The sequence below is a fragment of the Anas platyrhynchos genome, chromosome 25 (assembly GCF_047663525.1).
Source record: "Anas platyrhynchos isolate ZD024472 breed Pekin duck chromosome 25, IASCAAS_PekinDuck_T2T, whole genome shotgun sequence".
NCBI classification, from domain to species: Eukaryota; Metazoa; Chordata; class Aves; order Anseriformes; family Anatidae; genus Anas; species Anas platyrhynchos.
The window spans coordinates 4235223-4254794 of NC_092611.1; the positions used below are offsets into that span (position 1 = coordinate 4235223).

At 43.1% G+C, this 19572-nt stretch overlaps 1 protein-coding gene across 1 annotated transcript in view; it reads left to right on the forward strand.

Annotated features, from left to right (window-relative positions):
* BARX2 (BARX homeobox 2) overlaps window positions 1-19572 on the forward strand; it is a 36070-nt gene extending 16498 nt beyond the window's left edge. Inside the window, exons 2-4 of the mRNA XM_027444309.3 lie at window positions 13635-13932; window positions 16909-16993; window positions 18238-19572. Of these exons, the coding sequence (XP_027300110.1) occupies window positions 13635-13932; window positions 16909-16993; window positions 18238-18489 (635 nt within the window). The 3' untranslated portion in view covers window positions 18490-19572. The remainder of the gene's footprint in view (window positions 1-13634; window positions 13933-16908; window positions 16994-18237) is intronic.

Here is a 19572-nt window from a genome sequence, read left to right on the forward strand (position 1 = left end):
TTACTGGAGAGTTTGGAGACAGTAAAATTGGTGTCAATGACCAAGCAAGTCTTTCTAAAACTCTACATAAACTGAAACACCTTAGCTCTGGCTTCCTGGCAGATCCTCCAGGATGGAAACAGACTAGCTGCAGGCATGGCATTGATACTTTGATGAGGAAAAAAAAGATCAGCATGATTTTAATTATTTAGAATTGAAAAGCTTTCTTATGTCATTCACCAAACAAATATTAAAGGCTCATTTAGCAGTCGGAAATTAAGACCCACTGCAACTATTATGGCATGGCTGGGCAAAGCAGAACAGTGTTGTGTGATGGATCAGTAGAGCTGGCTGTCTTTTGTGATAAAGCACTGCACCTCAAGAATTGTCTAAGTTCTCTGGGTGGAATATCTAATAAAGCTACAGGTGGGATATGGCCACCATTTCATAGCTTAGTGAGAACACTAGCAATGTGAAGACTCTTACCCCATATACAGGAAGAGCATGGGAATACTAAATGTCAGATGAGTTTCACCCCAGTCACATAAAGGAGTCTGACACTGGTAGTGTTTGAGAAACATCAGAAATAAATTTTCTGCAAGCTTTTTTTCCTTAGATTATTACTATATAAAAATCTGCAGCCACATCTGATCTTTGCCAGAATTTTGTTCTTGGTTCAAAATAACTTTATTTAAAAAATAATAATGAAATTCATTATTTTGGTTTGAAAAACCATGAACCGCATGTATACCTGCTATTGGAGGAGTTCCTGTGGAAACATTGCTGGTTGCACAACAATAGGATACATGCATTGCTTCATTATTAACATATATATTAATGGTACATTAAGGAATTTCATAATCATATGACACAAAGTTCTCAGTGCAGTGCTCATGCAATCTATGCAGTCTATTAATGGGAAATGTGTTTAGCAAGGTGTGAGATAATAACACCTCTGCCTCCTCTTTGTGGCTTCCGTTTGAGTACTTTCCAGACCATATAACAGCCTTGTGTGGTAGATGATATCTTTGTTTTCCATGTGGGGAAGACAGAATTCCAGTGAGATTTGGGGATCTGGTTGAGATTGTACATTAAGGCTCTGGCAGGACTGGAAATGCTATGTCAGTGTCCCCCTCCCCCAAAATCTACACCTAATTGATCAAAACTTGATTATTCTTGCCCTTTATGAGTCAAGTGAGAGTTAGTAAAGTCAGTGGGAATGACATGATATTCCCATTATCCCGGAGTTGATGCTAGTACTGGTGGGGATTGTACGCCCACACACGCATGTGGATGGAAGAAAGGGCTGTATTGTCCTTTGCTTATTGACTTTTCTGATTGGTGTTTAAATGAGATTATAGAGTCACAGACGTACCTGTGGAACGTGGTGATGCTGCATTCCACAGTGACAAGTGCCGTAGGAAAATCAGAGGTAAACAGATGTGCTGATGAAAACCAGAGATGGGTGATAACCAGAGCTTTGACTCAAACCCCTCCAAACCTCAGAGTGAGGGAGGGTCTCCCATCTAGATCCCTCCTCAGAGCATTTATAGGGAGTGTTCGTAGTTCTAGGTTGGAGATGTCTGAAACAGATGTCCTTCTAAGGTTTGTGTGCATAATGTCATTAATCCACAATTAAAGCTAGCAGAATTGGAGCACCTGTAGAAACCTAATTCGAACTCTTATGATTAATTAGGCCCAGTCTCCACCCTAAGTCTAATCTGCATCTGTCTGGAGATGTGAAAACAGTGTCTCCTTGGCTGACTTCCTATCAGAACAAAAAAAAAAAAAACAGCACTGTGATGTCTGGCATGAGTGAAGGATCATATTCTCTGGAGACCGGAACTTTCTAGAGCTCACCAACTGGAATTTCTGGCTTGTCCTTCTAACAGCACTGGGGTATCGGCAGCCTGGTACCTGAGAGACCTTGTCATCGCTTTTCTGACATGTAAATGGTTACATACAGCCAAAGTGCTTTGCAACTTTGTAAGGTTGACATATTTCTCATGGAACTACTGCTCCGGGTGCATCCATTGTGAGACTGCCTATCCTTGAGACATTTTTTGGCTTGCTTTTTGAGAACTGCAATAGGAGCTAAACCAGTTTGTGTTTCCCTTTCCTACCTGTAAAGGGAAGAAAAAACAAACACCCTGAAATGAATGCTCCGGGTCTGTATGTCAGACTGATTTTTGATTTTGGGGGCTATTCCCATTTGTACAGGCTGTAGATCTGGCACAGACAGTACACCCCAGCATGGGGTGGAAAGGGTCAAAGCGTGGGGTGGACTGAGCTGAAGTTTGGAATCCTGGCAAGGCCCCCTCCAGCATGACACCTCTGTGGTGCTATGACTTTTGCTGTGACTTTTGCATCCTCTGCGGGCAGAGCATTTTACACCAAGCAATTGGCTATTTTGCTTTTTGTTTAGTTTCCATATCCCCCCTACTGACCAAGCCCATAACTGCCTCGTTGGCTCTCCTTGTTCTGTCATCCACCAGCTATACTTTGTGGTGAAAATACATGTGTAATGCTGTCGTCTGACATGCTCTTTCCATGATGTCTGAAGTAGTGAATGCAATTTTCCTTGTCCTCACTCACTCCTGGACCATAGGGCTGGCTAATCAAGTACAGATGTTGAAATGAGTACAGTATCAGTCTGCCTGGAGTCTGAGGGAGTAACCGCTGAGAGCATCCTGCCTCCCCGTGTCCATTTTGGACAGGTAGAGGCAGTGATGAAGCCATACAAGTGAAGGTTCTTGAAATGACTTCAGCTCATGGCCAGCTTCATGTAATGTAGACAGTCCTATTTAAGTTGCTTCTCTGGGAACTGGAAATTCATCTGTATTCCCTCCTCCATCCATAAAGTGAAAGCTTAGCTGTCCTCGATTGATTATGTTTGGGATAGGATTCAATCCACAGAGTGACCTGAGTGAGCTGCTATTTGAAGTGAGGGAATAAAAATAGCAATGCCCTGTGCTGCTGGAAGCTTTGACATAGTCTTTGTCAGCTTCTTCAATCCAAAAAATCAGGTTTGAATGAAATCTTTATTTGAAGATGATCTGGATTCTGACAGTGAGGTTTCAGGGTTCTTAGAGTAATACTGGAATGAGCATTATATGTAGCTTTATTCCATCGATATTTCTCGTTTTCACTAGCCACAAGAGCTGGGTTAAGACTGCTGATCTAACTCAAACACAAAGGATGGACAGGTTGAACACAGCTTGCTTGTGTATCATTTGCATGCATCTAAATTGCATTGTTTGTGCAGCTGTTCAGCCAAATCGTCCACAGAGTTTATTTTTGTGCATAGAAGCACAGAGATGAGTTTTCTCTCTGTTAAGGCAGATGCAAGATCAAAGAAACATATATGCAGCTCAGTAACACCAACCTCTCTGCTAAATGTGTCCTGATGGGGGCAAGATTATTAATAGGGTGATCCTTGAGATAAGCCATGATTATGAGAGGCAAAGGCTTTGCCAAGAAGTGACAGGTCTCTTTCAGGTTAACGCTGGTACTTGCTCAAGTCCCCCTTTCATTTCAGTGTGGAGGAAAAGAGGAGGGGTCTGTGTGTGGTTTTTAAACATAGATCTACTGTTCTCCTGAGAAGAAAAAAACATTTTCCAAAAGATCAGTCAGACAAAATTTAAGCACTCTGGTGTTTAGAAACAATTGAACTTTCTTTCTTCCCATGTGTCACTCACCAGAGTGTTTTAGAGGCTCGAAGCAGGAAGAGGTGGTGATATTTATGGCAAGCTTTGTGCTGGAGCTCACACAAGGGTGGGCTTGAGAAACCTGAAGAGTGCTTTTGTGTTCATGGCTAGTCAGCTGACCAAGGCCAGTGTTTGCTTATGGACGTTGTGATAATAATTAACAGAGCAGGAAGTAAAGGACTGATTGATTTATGCATGCATGGCATTATGCATTTGAACTTGGACAGAAACTCTGAAATCCTGAGAGAAGGCAGATTTATTTATCAAATGTGTAAGAACATAAGAATGGTCCTAATGTGTCAGACCAAAGTCCATATTGACTAGTATGTTGGACAGTGTCCAGTAAGAGATACTTAGGGAGCAGTATGAAGAGCATAACATGACTTATCCTTCCATTAAACTGTACCCTCTCAACTCCAATGATCTGTTTCTAGACCTAAATCCAAGTGTTGCTCCCTACCCGGTGAGACCATCTGTACGGAGTTCTGGATTTGGCCTCCTACATCTCTCCCTGGTGTCCCGAGGTGTCTAGTCATCTGGCTGTCATCAGCAAAGACAGAAACTTGTTGCGGCTTCAGCTTAGCCACCCTGAGAGTTGGGTCGCCCTGGTGCTGTGTTTCTCTTCCACCCTTGAGACCAGAAACTGCCTATAAATTCATTCTTCTAGCTATTTGATTCTGTAATCTTTTGGCTACCTTGCTTATTAAATCCGGGTCCAGCGAGTGATGAGCTCTACAGTTGAGTCTTATGCTGCATAATGGAGGAAAATCTTGGCTGAAGTATTCAACATGACTTAGTTCAAAAGAAAGGGATTCAAACTGATGTTGGCTTAATGGAGCCAAAGTGTCCCTCGATACAGATATGGTAAATGAGCCGGTGGCTTGTATCCCAGTAACTTTCCTGCACCATCTAAACAGTGTGGTTTATGGAGACATGCTTGTGTTTATTTCCCTGGGACTAATGTGGCCTGGTCTTAAAACTCCCTTGGAGTCCGAACAGTAAGGGTCTGGAATGGAGGTTCACAAAAAAACCTGCACGCCACTTGGAGCTGTTTCCAGTTGTGATGGCCTTGAGCCCATATATCCTAAAGGAGATCTGAGGACTGATCTGTTGGGTCCGGAGCACCTCCCGGGTAGGATTTAAACGGATCATCTGGTAAAGATGAGGAATCTCAAACAGAATCACTTCTTGTAGCCTCAGACAAAGAGCAGAACCTCTGAGCCATGCCCAGTTTGCCTGAAGAGGATGGATGTGAATTGAGGGGGACTTTGTTCCAAAAGGCAGCCCCTTGTGTGAGGCGGGATAATTCAGAATAGAAAAGTAGTGCATATTTTTCTGATTCACTCTCCACTAATTAAGGCAGAGTGCTATTACATTTGCAAAGGACTTCTTGAGCACTGGCCAAAGAGATTCTTTAAATGCTTCTTAAATAAATAAATCCTTTTCCATATAAATTTTCTTCAGTAAGGATATGACAAGGTCTTGGCACACTCCCTTTTGACAGACAACCTGGAAGAAAGGCCACTGGGCACAGGGAGAACAACCTGTAGTGCCCAGGTGGTGCTTGTTGTATTTTATTTTTTTTTGCGCTTAAGAAGAAACTCAGCAGCTAAGCCTTGATATCCCAGGATAGCAGGAAACCACAATGGAGTGACTAGCCCCAGGACAGCAGCACAACCAGGTCTTTTGACTCTGGTTCAATGTGCATTCCTATCTCCTCCCTCACCAGTATGGCTCTCAAACAAAGCTGGCTTGTTATTATGGTTATTGCCATCCCAGCCAGAAGTGTTCTGGTGCCACCCTTCAGGGATCTGGCATTGCTGGAGGCATTGGTGCTGCAGGTGAATTTTTGGATTGTGTTTAAGATAGATAATTGCCCCACATCCAGCCCTGTCCAAGGCAGGGTATTACATACGTGCCCATGGCAGCAGGAGAGAGGCAAGTTCTCATTAAGGGAGGTTCTCAGGCTCATCATTTCCTCAAGACCAATTACTTACTGTGTGTACAGTGCCTTAAAGAAGTCAAAAAGCACAATATAAATATCAAATGTCATTATTAAGTAAGGATTAATTATCTTTCTGGTTCGTTTTGTGTGTGTGTGTGTGTGTGTGTGTGTGTGCAAAGGCCTCCGGCATGCATGCTTCAGATGCATTCAAACTTATTAATTACTGTTATTATGTGAAAGTTATACTGAAACATTACGTTGATAAATTGCTAAAGGTGACAGGCTTGAAACAGAAAACCTGGATCTCGCAACTCCAAATGCTCAGGAAATTTTTCTTGTGGCTTCGAAACTGGGCTAAACTCAACTACAGAACCAAGTGCCCCACAGCTTAGGTGAGGGCAGCTGAAGTTTGAGTCCAGCTCTGCTCACCCCTGGGTAGCTGGATGGGTAGTTGCACAGTGAGAGATGCATGGTGGAAGAGCAGTTTCTAGTGACAATACATTATATTCAGTATTATTTAAGGTAATATTTACAGGCAGCAGGGTTTTTGTTTGCAACTGACTTAGATGAAAATACAACCCCTTCCTCCCCCCCCCCAAAAAAAAAAAAAACAAACAAACCAACAAACAAACAAACAAAACTAATTGAACAGGGAAGTGCCTGGGGAAGGCAAAATAAGACTCCAGGAGGATAAGCCTTAATTTTGTCTTGGCTCATAACAGAAGGTGTAGGTTCCAAGAGAATTGTCCTCTAATCAGAGTGCCCTATGAAGGATCTTTTCTGCTTCACTAAAATTAGCTGCACTATTTTTTTTTTTCTTCTGTGGACGCATGCAGGTGAAATTCTGGCTCCACTGAAGCTGATGGGCGTTTTGCCATGGACATCAATTGGCTCTGGATTTCTCCCTATGGGAGAGAAACCATTAGCTACCAAGCCAACTTTTTGCTGTGTAGCTGAGTTGCATTTAATTTTGGCAAGACTCACAGCCCTTGTCAGACTAATAGGTTTTACTGAATTGAATTGGAAAGAGAATATTGTGTGAGCTGTACCTGCAACCTCTGATGAGGAGCAGTTAGACTTAATTTTGAGGAACCTCACTGAATGCTCTTTTGGAGCACCACCAGTGTCTCTTCACTCGAGCTCTGCACTTAGATTTCAGGGTTGACTGCTCTTTTTCCCCATAGCCTCTGTGACACTCATGATTCCCATGGAAATTTTGGCTCTGTGCACTTGAGCTGAGTTTTGGGACTATTTATGGAAGCTTTCAAAATGTCCCAGAAGTGCCCTTCACCTCTGTTCATAGCAAAGGCTTTGGCTCCTGTTTAGCTACAACTGGTTCCCCATGCAACCAAAGAAAAAGCTAGTAGAAAAACAAAACTAACAACAACAACAACAAAACAATCATTTAAACGAACAAAACCAACAAGAACAAATGAAAGTCTGCTCTCCTAGAGCAGTGCTAACTCTGTTAATCAACCAGGCTCTTAGGTGCTGGAAAAGAATGATGATAAAGAGCATTATCAAGTGTTCCCAGTTCCAGGATTCCTATTTAATACGTAATAGCCACAGAAAGATCTGATTATAAAGCTGAGTTATGGCCCTTTTAAAGGTCAGAGGATTACATCCAAGTTTTCCAGCCATTTCAATATTCAAAGAGGGGCAGGCTCTGTAGGGGTGTCTTACAGTAAGCCTGGAAAGAATGAGAAGAAAATAAGTCTTCCCTGGTTGATGCAAAGGATTCCTGGCAGGTTATCTACCCGTATCTCTCTGGCCAAGGTTGGTTTGATAGGGATGCTAAAAACAGTCAAGTCCAGAAGTAGCATTTGCATGTTTGAGGTTCAGTTGACTTGAGCAGGGATCATCTTCAGGAAGATGCTGGGGCTATGCCTGAACACCCGGCCCATCAGCAGAGGACACAAGAGGGGTAGTTATGTCTGAAAGACCATCTGTGTCAATGTGTTGCAAGGGCCACACCATACAAATACACCAACTCGTGTCTTGGAAGCTGTCAAGCTGTCAACACAGTATTCACAGCCTAATTAGCCCACCTCTTTTAAGGCCATAATTAGCTCAGGTGCAATCATACCCTGGCATGGCTGTGCTGCTTCCCATTCTAAAGATAGCTGAGAGATCTGTGCACAGCACCATGCTGCATAGCATGAACATCACCCAGGTCGTTTCTGAACTGGGGGTTTGAGCATTAGTTAATGATGGCACGCCAATGAGGAGGGCTAGAAAAGGGCTGTATATTGAGTTATTGAAGGGGTTGGCAGACCCAGTTATTTTCCTTCCGTCCTCTCCTAACTACTTGTTTCTACCAGAGAATGAATTTGCCCATTATATGCACAGCTCGTTGCTCTTCTTCTGATGGGAAAGAGGTGCTGGAGGTCTGCACAGTGCATGGTGGCTGAGGAAGCAAGCAGAAGCACAACCCTTGTGCAAGAGCCGTGTTATGTCCCTAGCCAACCTCTAGCAGCCACAAGGCAAAGGAACCCACTGGGAGCTGAGAAGACATCCTGTGTCCCAGTGCATGCTGTATGTGTTTGGCTGTTGTCTTTGACCACTTGACTTCTGGGCCAAGTTGAATGGCTGGATCATACCAGGTCTGTGCTCAGCTCTGGCCTGGCTCCATTCCCATGGAAGCTGGTGGCAAAATCCAGCCAAGATGTGTGGCAGTGGCATGGCTGGCAAATCTGGTTTTGGGAATCTGGTACAGAAACTAGATTTAATGCCCTCTCTGCTAAACAAACTGTGTTTGGTTCCGCTTATTCTGAACATTTCTTCTTTTGCCTTCTTTGCTTTGCTCAGGGCTTGCTTTTTCCTTTCAATAGGCTGTTCATTCTTTTGGCAAAATGAAACTCTCCTAAATGAACCCAACTCCTTCTTGGTACCCTTTTGTTTTGACACTTGGGAGACAGCAGATTTATAGACCTTCCTAAGTCGTAAGTTCATTTTCTTTTATTATTTACCTTTCACTGCAGCCCATTCGGAGTGAGATTTCATTCTGCCTCCGAGCAGGACTGACCTGCCAAGAGGAGCTGATCCATAAATCTTTCCTTCCTTTCCTTCCAAAACAGAATTAGCTGAGTTTGCCTAGGAGGAAAACTGTTCTGCCATTGCCGGCAGTCAAACAGTGCAATTAATTAGTGCTTTCCCTTTTCTCTTTCCTCTAGTCTCTGTCTGCTGCAGTTGAAAATAAGCCAGCGAGAAGGGGGAGGGGAAAAAGGAGAGAAAAAGATTTGTTTGAAACATTTATTTTTAATTAAAACTTTTGCAATGTGATACAGTTCAATGGTGGTGCACCTATTGCATCATATCTCATGGTCATAAGTTTAATCAAAACATCCCAGCAGATGAGTGGAGCTGGCTGCAGGCTGGGCTGATGAAAAGCAATTGTTCACGTATCTAGACTTGGAGCAGGATGGGGAGTCTGGAGCCTTTGCTGCTTTACTCCTTGTTTTCATATGTGTGGTAAGTGGAAGTTACAGGCTGATACACCAGGTTGATGCCTGGGATATTGATTTGTTTGGCCAGTAAAAATTGACTTTCTTGACTGCGACCTTCTGGGGAAAACAGGACACATTCCCTGTCCTTCTTCTTGGTGCTAGTACTGAAAAGCAAAACACGTGAGAAAAAGATCCTTGTGAATATGTCAGATCATGAGAAATTTCTAGGACAAATGTCTTGCGTGTAATTAGGAAACAGGAGTCCGGGGGTCTTCTAGATGGCTTGAGTAAGCCAATTCATTTCAAGGCTGTGTGGTCAGTGCATTGTGCGAGGGTCAGGTCCGTTCTTCACTGTATGGAGGCTGCCAACATGGCCTGATTTAAATAGTGAAACAAAATGCTTTCAGATCCTTGGAAAACACTCTGCAGATCTAATGTCATTTTTATTTTTAGCTCTTTATTAGTTTTAGTAACCAAGTGGCCAGATGTTAGCATTATAAATATGGACAGAAATAAGAGCTTTCTTGATGCTTAAAATTGAGACTAGTTAAATGCTTAAAATAATTACAACAAAATGGTTGTATAAGCACCATTTCCTCAGTTGTGTATGGTATGAAGTATGGATTATACTAATACTTCCCAAGAACTTGGGAACTATTCAGCAGCACAGGAAACATGAAACTATCCTAAAATTAAGAACAGGGTAATGAAGAATATTCAAATACATAAATTAGGAATTTTCTCTGCAAAACCACATAGTAAGACACCATCCTCTTATGAAGAGTGTTAAGAACTCCTGAATCCTAAACCTGTGGTGTTTTCACAGCACTTCACCAGTGCAGACTCTTGATTGTATCAGTGGGGAATGCTAAAACACTGTGCTGCCAGGGTAGCAAACTAATTCCTCATTTTCTGGCATATTTGGACTTCTTTTTGTTTTTTGAGGGCAAAAGGACAGTGGGTCAAAAGTGGAAAAGGTACTCAAAGAATGATATGGGAAAGTACACGTTCAGCTGAAACTGTTCTATAAGGCAGGTATGAAAAGGCAGAGTGCTTCATCTCCATTCCTTCCCGTCTTGAGAGACAGAGCATGTCACAACAGTGCTGAGCAGACAAGAGCTGCTTGCCAGCATTTAATTTGTTGAAGATTAGGAAATTATTCCATTCTTACAATACCATGTCAGTCTAGAAATACCTTTGAACTCTGGGGGATGTGAAAATTTAGATCTAGCCTCAGATTTTGTAGTGTTTGGAAGCCAAGACTTTATCAGGGTAAGAACTGTACAGATGGTTTAAGGGGAAATGTATTAATAGTGTACCTCGATACAGTGGACTAACTCAACTTCAGCTGTCTTTGATCTTTGGGGTAACTATATCCAGAACAGGATGCTGAACTTATGCTTTTTTCTTTGTGTTCTAGTAGCAATGTAGAGGTTATCTACTTCTGCTTTTTTTTTTTTTTTTTTTTTTTTTACTAACTGCAGGTGGCTGCTAAAACATTGCCCTCTTTCTGACTTCGAGCTTTCCCTACTGAAAGTCTTGAACCCCTGTTTTTTCGCTAAATGCTGTCCTTACTCTGTCATAGCCATCCTGTGCCCTCATCAGGCCAAGGGCAGAAAGCTGAGAAGTCTTGTATATGGCTGAGCTGAACATCAGCTGATGCTTTTATTATTTACAATCACTTCTAAAAGCACCATCCCAACTGTTGGGGTCATGCCATAAGCAAAGGCTTCTCTTATGATCTCAAATGATAAACAAATAAGGCACTCGGTGTCAACAGCCTCACAAATCTGTTCACCACCTGGAGCTCGAAGCAACTCAGCAGATGCAAACCATTACTTGTCCAGAAGTAGAGCAGCAGTTTCAGAGGTTCTGTAAGTAAATAAGTGTCCTGACGTGGGCACCAAAAATAAGTGTGTGCTGAGCTTTCGCCACATCTCAGTTGCTGGCTGCTGAACAGTTTGGAAAATGTATCCCCTCTTTCAGGTGCTCAACACTTGAACAACCCCAGTGTCATCTGCTTCTCTAATAACCAGCCACTGTTTTACCCTGCAAAAATAGCCGTGCTGCAACTGCTGATCCTGGAAGGAGGAAAGTGGTCATCTTATGATCGTCATCCTGATCTTACCTAATTACTAGAAAATTAGTCTGAAGCCGATGTCAAGCTCTGGGACCATCACAGCTAGTCTCCCTCACCCCAAGCAGTCCTGCATGCTGCTACCATGCATACAGGAAAGCAAATATCCCTGATTGCTCTGATTCCAAATACCTTTTGCTGACCTCGCTTGAAGAGAGTCCCATGTAAAAGTGTTTTTCTCTATAGGATTTTGTCACTTGGAGCCTTGCAGCAGTTTCTGGGTTCTGGTGATTTCTTACTGCTCAGAAATCTCGTGGTTTGCAGAGAGCCCTGCTGGAAGCACACTAGGGTACAAGTATCAATTTTTTTTGCCAAAAACCACCCATGTGCAGGGGCAGGAATGGTGTTTCAGGCTGCGCGATAAGGCTCAGGGAATGAACCTGTAGGGGAGCAGGAGCTGCGTTCATTAGGTGGAGAGGTTTGAACCGAGACCCTCTGGCTGCCTAGAGCATGCCATAAGGCTAGACACCCTCCTTTATGGCATGTAAGCTTGAGCACCAGTTGAGGTTACTCTTTCAGGCCAGTTTGGCTGAAACAGAGGAAGAAGTCTGTTCCAGTGGTGTGTTGGCATTGCCTTTCCTGTCCCGCAGTGGCCTGTCCCAGCAGGTACTGACTGGGAGAACATGAACTGTGGGAGTAGGATCTGCTGTACCTTCTGCATAGCTGGCTGGTGTCCGAGGGTGCAGAATTAATGGCATAAGGCAAAGGACAGCTCTCTCCTGATTTATGCTCTTTGAACTGCCACTGAGATGGTAAATCAAGGCAGAACTTCTGCCATTTCACTTGGTGGTAGTAGATCTGCACACAGGCATCAGCTGAGGGAAAAAAAATCCACAGAGAGAAGACGTAGATACACTTTACACAAGCAATTGTTGGCTAAGCAATTCTCATCTCTCATGTACTTCCTGGGTGGTTTAGGTGGAATAACTTAAATTTAATGGAAATATTTTGATTTGTGGTGTTGCAAAGGTGTGGAGGAGAAAAGCAAGGCTTAATTTGTATGCAGACTGCTGTGATTTACACTGTATTGACAAAAATTTTCCAAGCTCACTTTGTAAGCAGCTGAATTTTCCATGTGACCGAAGTGGTTGTGGGGAGAAGTGCCAATCAACAAGCTGCAGAATTCTTTATGTACCCTCTGCACGGCTGTTTACTTGATACCTGATGTATGACCCCACAACCCTTCATGCTGGGGATGAGAGTAAGGAATATAGGTCATCAGCAGGCCAGGCTGGTAACACCTTTCCTTTACTGGTGATGAGTTACTCACCAAAATAGACTCATTGAGGCCTATAGATCATTATGTTCATTAGTGTTGATTCATATTAAGAGTTTCACAATCGGGTGTGTTGGTGTAATACGTTCCTTTCCACAGTACCATTTATCTTAAGGATCTCAGAATACTTTATGTACATTAAGCTTTAATCCATGTTTTACCACCAGCAATGTAGGTAAGAAGGATTGTTTCCATTTTGCAGATGAGGTAAACTGAGGTACCGAGCAAGAAAGCGACTTGCCCAAGACTGCAGGTTGTTTGCAAAGTTGTATACAGAGCCATCTTGCAACGAATGCACATTTCCCGTACGTGGCCATATTTCACTGCCCAGAGATTTAAAGAAACATTTGATTTCCTGGGGCTAAGGCTGAGCAGAAATCTGTCTATAGCTGTAAATTCAGGCGACCTGAAGTGAATCAGAACTTCCTGTAGTGTCTGGGAGTGTTTAAATTTGTCATCCCAGACTGGCTCTGGCCTGAAAGGATTGGAACAGAGCTGCTGATTTACTTCTAGGGCTGGTATCCACTGGTTGGTGTAAGATGTAGAGTTACGAGTCAGTGAGGAAATCTGCCTCTTATCTATCCAGCCTCAACTGCCTGAATGGTCAGTGAGGTCAATATGGAAAACGGAGGATAGAAGTGTGATTCACCTGACTTCTTGAGTTACCCGATAGAGAACTAGATGAAATTGTCTGTCACATATAAAGGTGGCTAGGTAACTATCTCAAATGAACCCTGTCCTAGTGTCCGTAGAGAAGCAGATTTGCATGAGTGGGGACAGATTTTGTCTTGTTTGCTCTGAGTTAGTCTCTTGGGGTACTTAAATGGATGACTTCAACAATGTGTGTTCTAATAGCTCCTGGAAAAAAAAAAAAAAAAAAAAAAAAAAAGACAATGAAAATAGACACTCTATGCTAAGGAAAATGAAATGCACAGCAAGAGACTGCCAGCCCAAGAAGGCTAAACATAATCTGGAAGAGCAAACAGGTCCAGAGAGAGGAATTGACTTGGTTGTGGTCATTTAATAGCTGAATGGCAGAGCCAGGGAAGGTGTTCCCCTCTGCCTGTTCTCTCCAATGCTCTTATTTCTTAACCACATCACCACTCAACTCGCCCTTATCCACGTCTTCTTTTTTCCCTGCCAGGGTCCCCTTCTCTGAGGGCATATCCTCTCATCTCCGTTATCACCAGGCAGCCCTCCGTGGTCCCTCACCTCGTTCCAGCTGCCACCAGCTCCCGTGTGCTGCCTGCCCAGGCCTCCTCAGGGACTGCAAGTTCGGAGACCCCCGCCAGCGAGACCCATGCCAGCAGCGAGTCGGAGGCAGAGCAGCCCACACCTCGGTTAAAAAAGCCACGCCGGAGTAGGACCATCTTCACAGAGCTCCAGCTAATGGGCTTGGAGAAGAAATTCCAGAAGCAGAAGTATCTGTCTACCCCTGACAGGTAGGGGTTTGCTGGGCTGGGCAGTGAAATACAAGCTGCCTGTCACAGATCAGACCATGCACCTATGCACTATGCACCACCTCCTAGAGTCATTTTGCTGTGCTGGAAGCTCTTGTCTTCATCTAGGAAACATTCTGGTTCACTGCTTTATCTCAACAGTGCATCTGAATGCTCAGTGTCACCTTTGAGTGTTTTTTCCTTTTCAGGGACAATGCTGACAGCGACTGATCTGAAAGACAGCCAGATCACACCTTGTATTCATCTGTAGCTCACTTCTGTTCCTTTTAGATATGGGGACAACCAGGCAGGGTAGAAACTAGCTGAAGGCCTGTGAGTCGCTATAAATACTGCTTAGAAAGGAGCAGGAAAATACTGCTTCCTAAACTAGGAAAAGGAAGGGGAGCAAAAGGGCTACTGCAGCCCTGCTCAGCTGTTCTCATTCCCATACCAGATGCTCCCTGGCTGCAGTGTGCTGCCTTCTAGCTCCACAGAGATGCCTCTGCTGTTGGCCAAGAACATGGGCAGGTGACCAGATTCAATTTCAAGGCTAACTTTTCCTGGGATCAAAGGTGACATGGATAGGCTGTATCAATGGAAATGTCACATGCTGATAAATGTGCTTGCTAGCAGGCACTCAGAGATGCACAAGAAACAGAGCAAAAGCTCTCCCTTTCCTGTTCTTGCTAGACCCTTGGAAAAAAATGCAGCCTGATTTCCTCCTGGGATCCAATGGTGGATGGCTGTGTCTCTATGGAGGCTGGGAGATTGCCCGTTCCTTCAGCTGGCTGCTGAAGTAGCTTTCCTCTAGTAAACCTGGTTAGCAATTCAGTGAGGAGCTAGTGGCCTGTCCATCAGGGAAATAGAGCCAGGGATGCATACATCAGAAGGCTGCCTTGCTTCTGTCCCGAGTTCTTAGGGACTGCTTGGTAACAAATGGATGAACTAAAATAAGGAAAGGTTCTATCTAGGTTCTATCTATTTTAAAGACCTTGGGCACTATTCAGCAAACTTAAATTACAGGAAAAAGATTTTGTCCAATTCCTATTAAGTTTGTAAACCTAGAGAGAGTTTGAAAGGTTGACCAGACCTTGAGCTCCACAGATGGCAGAATTCCAATATTTAAATTGGTTTTGAAGTCAGCATTCTCTACTTTTACTGTCTGTCACCAAGCCAAGGATCACAGCTAGACCAAATTTCATGGACAAGACTGTAATGTCTTGTACAGCTTCAGAGTTCCTAATGCTCCTGTATTGACTCCTCACAGCTTCACATAAGCAGATTGTTGACACCATTGCTGAAGCACTCAGGGCTGGTAAATTTAATTAATAGTATGACTGTTCCTTGGTTTTGTATGTGCTTGAGGCTGATGAGCAATTCCCGTCCCTGTACCGCTTCCCCCTCTTGGTTTGTTTCCTTGGGTTTCTAGGCAATGCTGGTTACAATAATGTGTGTGGCAAGAGGTGGTAACTGGCTGCAGGTAATCAAAGTGTGATAAGACATGTGCACTGTGGCAAGAGTTAGTCAAGCAGTGTTTCTGTGTGAACTCATGGCTGGAAACGTGATGGTGAAGCAATGGATTGTGCTCTGTGTTGAGTCCTGCAGCTTTTGGCCTGGGTGCAACATTGTACTGCTTGGATGACAACTGGAGCACCTGGTTTATTAGTAGTAAAGGAGTGCGGTATGAGGGGATAATGCCTCTGCTAGATTCTGCTACTCACACAACAGTGGTGGCATTTTTAAGTCAATGGGATATCTTGCAGACACTCTGTAGTGGCATGGGCAGCAGGCAAACCAAACCTGTAGGGAATCTAAGTGGGGGATAAGAATGAAGCTAGGAGTATGTGTGTGAGCACAGAGCTGGTGTGGGGTACAGAGGTGTTTATAAATACAAAAGTGTGTCTGACTGCCCCAGGAACCCAGCTGAAATAAAAGTTGTATTATGAAAAACTTGGCCTTGAACCACCAGTGTGTTTCCCCATGCAAAGGTGGGGAAATATTTGCCAAAAAAGCTCACATAATCCAGAACACCTTGGAATGTGACTCTGTTTGAGCTGTCCCACCTGCAGGACTTGCGTGACGCTGGGGCACTTGCCCAGCGTTGCTGAGGATTTCCAACTCCATCCGTTGTGCAACGCCATTACAACACTGCCAGATGCATGCTACTATCACCTGTGGGGAAGGATAAAGAGTTAGTCTGAGATGTATTTGCTTCATATCCTGGGTTTTAATATAGAAATAATGAATGGTTTCAAATGAACTTGCACAGGTTGGAGATTTGCAGAGGATGAATCAGGATTATGGGCTGTCTGCCACATATACCCTTAAGCTAAACACGCAAATAATAAATTCATTTATATGCCTAAATTGCCTATAATAGCAGAATGCATAAGAAATTAATAGATTTAGATGTACTACTACTCCATGAGAAATGAAAAAAGTATCATTATCCCCATTATGTGGGTAGTGAAGATGAAATACGATATAAGGAGCAACGCTTTCAAAGGCAGACTGATGCCGAGTGTCTTTCTTCTTACGTGTTTGCTTCAGACACCATAGACCTGTTTTTCAGGGATGCTGTGTACCAGTAGCTTCATGCACAAATGTGGTGTCAGCAGTCAGAGTACCACAGTCGTGTGTTTCAAAAAGGGCAGAAAAACCTCTGATATTTGTAGGTTTGCTTATTCCTTCATGGTGATAGAGGAGAAAAGAGAACGAATGAGAGAGCTCATTTCTCAAATTAGTGCTGCAAACACCTGAATATTCTTGCTTCTTTTGTAAGAGCCAGCTATCTTTTTACCCAAACGTGGTTTACCGCTTTTGTCTGACTTTTTTTCAAACAACAGATTGAAGGAACAAATAGCAGTATTTTCTGGCAGTCCTCCTGTTATATGCACTTACTGTTGGATTGGCTGCCCCTGGCATCTGGGCTCTTCTCGTCCTCTGTCAACTCATTTCAATGTCTGTCTTGTTTTCCAGGCTCGATTTAGCCCAGTCATTGGGGCTGACTCAGCTCCAGGTGAAGACATGGTACCAGAACCGCAGGATGAAGTGGAAGAAAATGGTAAGTGGTTCATTACCATTTTTCCATAGCCCTTAAAACTGCTTTTAAAAGAATGGATTCTGAAGCTGAGATAGTGTCAGTGATTTGTCTCTATTTATACCAAATTTTATTTATTCTTGCTGATTTTTTTTAGAAATACACTTTAAAAAAAAAAGAAACAACAAAACTCACACTACAGCATATGTGGTGGGCTAGATGTACAACAGGCAGTAAGAAGAATATGAAGCCAAGATATGAAAGAAAATAAAACAGCAGAGAAAAGAACCAAAGTATCTACCTCTCCATTTTTGGCGTTCTTGTGATCTTAACACTTGTGGGATTGGTTATCCATGTAGACCAAAAAGATAATACTGCTCAGTGGAAGCCAATTCAGTTTTAAGCACTAATGTAACTAATTCTTGCTTTTCATACCTTCCTCTCACCTCTTGTACTTCCAGCTTCATGGCCCTTTTCCAATTAAAGTGCTTCTAGAAAGGGCAGCTATCCATAAATCCTGCTGGGAACAGATGCTGTGAATTCTCCAGTGGAGATGTTTATGTATTCCCACCCAGCAGAGGAGATTCAGTTCTGCACTGCATCAGAACTGAATTTTTGAGTGTTTGTGAGAGCTGCAGAAGTTACTGCCACTTGAAACAAATTTGGGAACAGCTTGGATCCAGATCCTTGGCTGAAAGTGTCTTGAGGCTGCAGCATGTGAGTGGAAATGGAATTAAATACAAGAGCAGACCTATTCTGATGACTCCCTGCCTTTACACAGGTTAGATGGGTGTCACATCTTTTAATGCAGGAGTTACAAAAATAATCGTATTAAAAATAAAGACTATTTCAGAAGCCAAAGTGGAACTGGCAAGAGAATAGGCAGCCAGAGGAAATCCTGGCTAAAGTGTGACTGTTCTTACTTGGGCTCTGATTAAAGCAAATACTCGAAAAAATGAAGTGAATTGTGCATATTATCTTTCTGTATGTAATCTTGAGGACTCTGTGCTTAGATTGCTTTTGGGCCTGCTGTAGGAACTGGCTTAGACAGCTCCAGAGTTCTAGGTGTCCTTACTGGTATTTTTTGCATTTAGTTGAGGCAATGAGTGAACTGACTCCATGAATGCAAGGAATTTCTATGAAGCTGCAATAGTGATCAAACCATGGATCCACTCTAAAGTCAAAGCTGAATTTCATCCTACCCTCTAAAGGATGTCTCACAGCAGTGATGTTCAGATTGATCCTGACTGTTAATCTCTTTGCTCCAGGTGTTGAAAGGTGGGCAGGAAGCTCCAACGAAGCCCAAAGGCCGTCCAAAGAAAAACTCCATTCCCACTTCAGAGGAAATCGAAGCAGAAGAGAAAATGAACAGCCAGGCGCAGAGTCAGGAGCTGGAGGGATCTCAAGCCCCTGAGGAACCTAAAGTGACAGAGGAGAAGCCAGAAGGCTCTTCAGAGACAGAGAAGTCTCCAGAACATATACCAGCACCCTCCTCAGAGGAGGCTACGCCATTAAGTTAAAAGGGAAAGAACGAAGGGAAAGGGGGGATAAAAAGAGAAAAGAAAAACCAAAACCAAATATATATATATGTGTGTATATATATATATATTTAAATATGTATGTAATTGTGTGTGTGTACATATATATATAAATATATATATATGTAGACCTTGTGTATAAGTCGAAAGATTTGTCACTTTGTGCCTTTGGGAATCAGCCATCATGGGCCACAGTGGAACAAAGACATCCTGTGTGAGTGGTGATGACCTGTCTCTCTGGTGGCGTGTGTACGCCTTCCCACAGATAGTGACGGAGTTCCAGAGAAACTGGACGTATTTCCAGAGAAATCTGCATCTAGAAACCTGAGACAGCTCCTGGTAAATAGAGGAGAAGACCAGGGCTCCTTTCCTGCTGCGGGAGGCAAATGTGTAGTGATATGACTGTTGGAGGGTTCAGTGTGTTCGCTTGGCTTTATCCTTGCCTTTTAGTAGTGCCAATGGACAGAGGACTTGGTCTGGTCTCAGACCAGGGACAGCTAAGAAATGGGAGCCATGGTAGCACCATTTCATCATGTAACCAGCACTTATTTCTGTTAGGGATGGGCCCAACTTCAACATTTTCAGGAAAGAATTCAGACCCATGGGTTTGTTTTGGCTCTGTATAAAGATCAAAGCTTCTGACGAGAGATTGATACCCAGGTCAGCGTTCAGATTTCATATCTCTTGGTTATTTGGGTGCCGTGTCTGTGAATTTGCAGTGATCCAGGATAAAACTTTGAATGAGATGAGGATTTGGATTTGAGTCTGCTCCAAAAGCTTTGGGATGCTTGGATCTAGGATTTTTGCTTTGGGCCCACTTCTAATTTTTGTAAGGTTTTTAAAGAACATTTAAATGTTTCCAGGGTTTGGGGAGAAGGATGGATTTAAGAAGTTGTTGCAGAAAGTTCGCGTTTAAGATGTGTGCCAAGAACAGATGTGCATCATGTTTCATAAAGTCTTGTTAAGGGTGCATTTTGCCCAAAGGCTGCAAGAGATGTATTAAGATAACCTTTATTTTTTAATTAAAAATTAAATATATAAATAAAAACATTGCTGTTGTTTCTC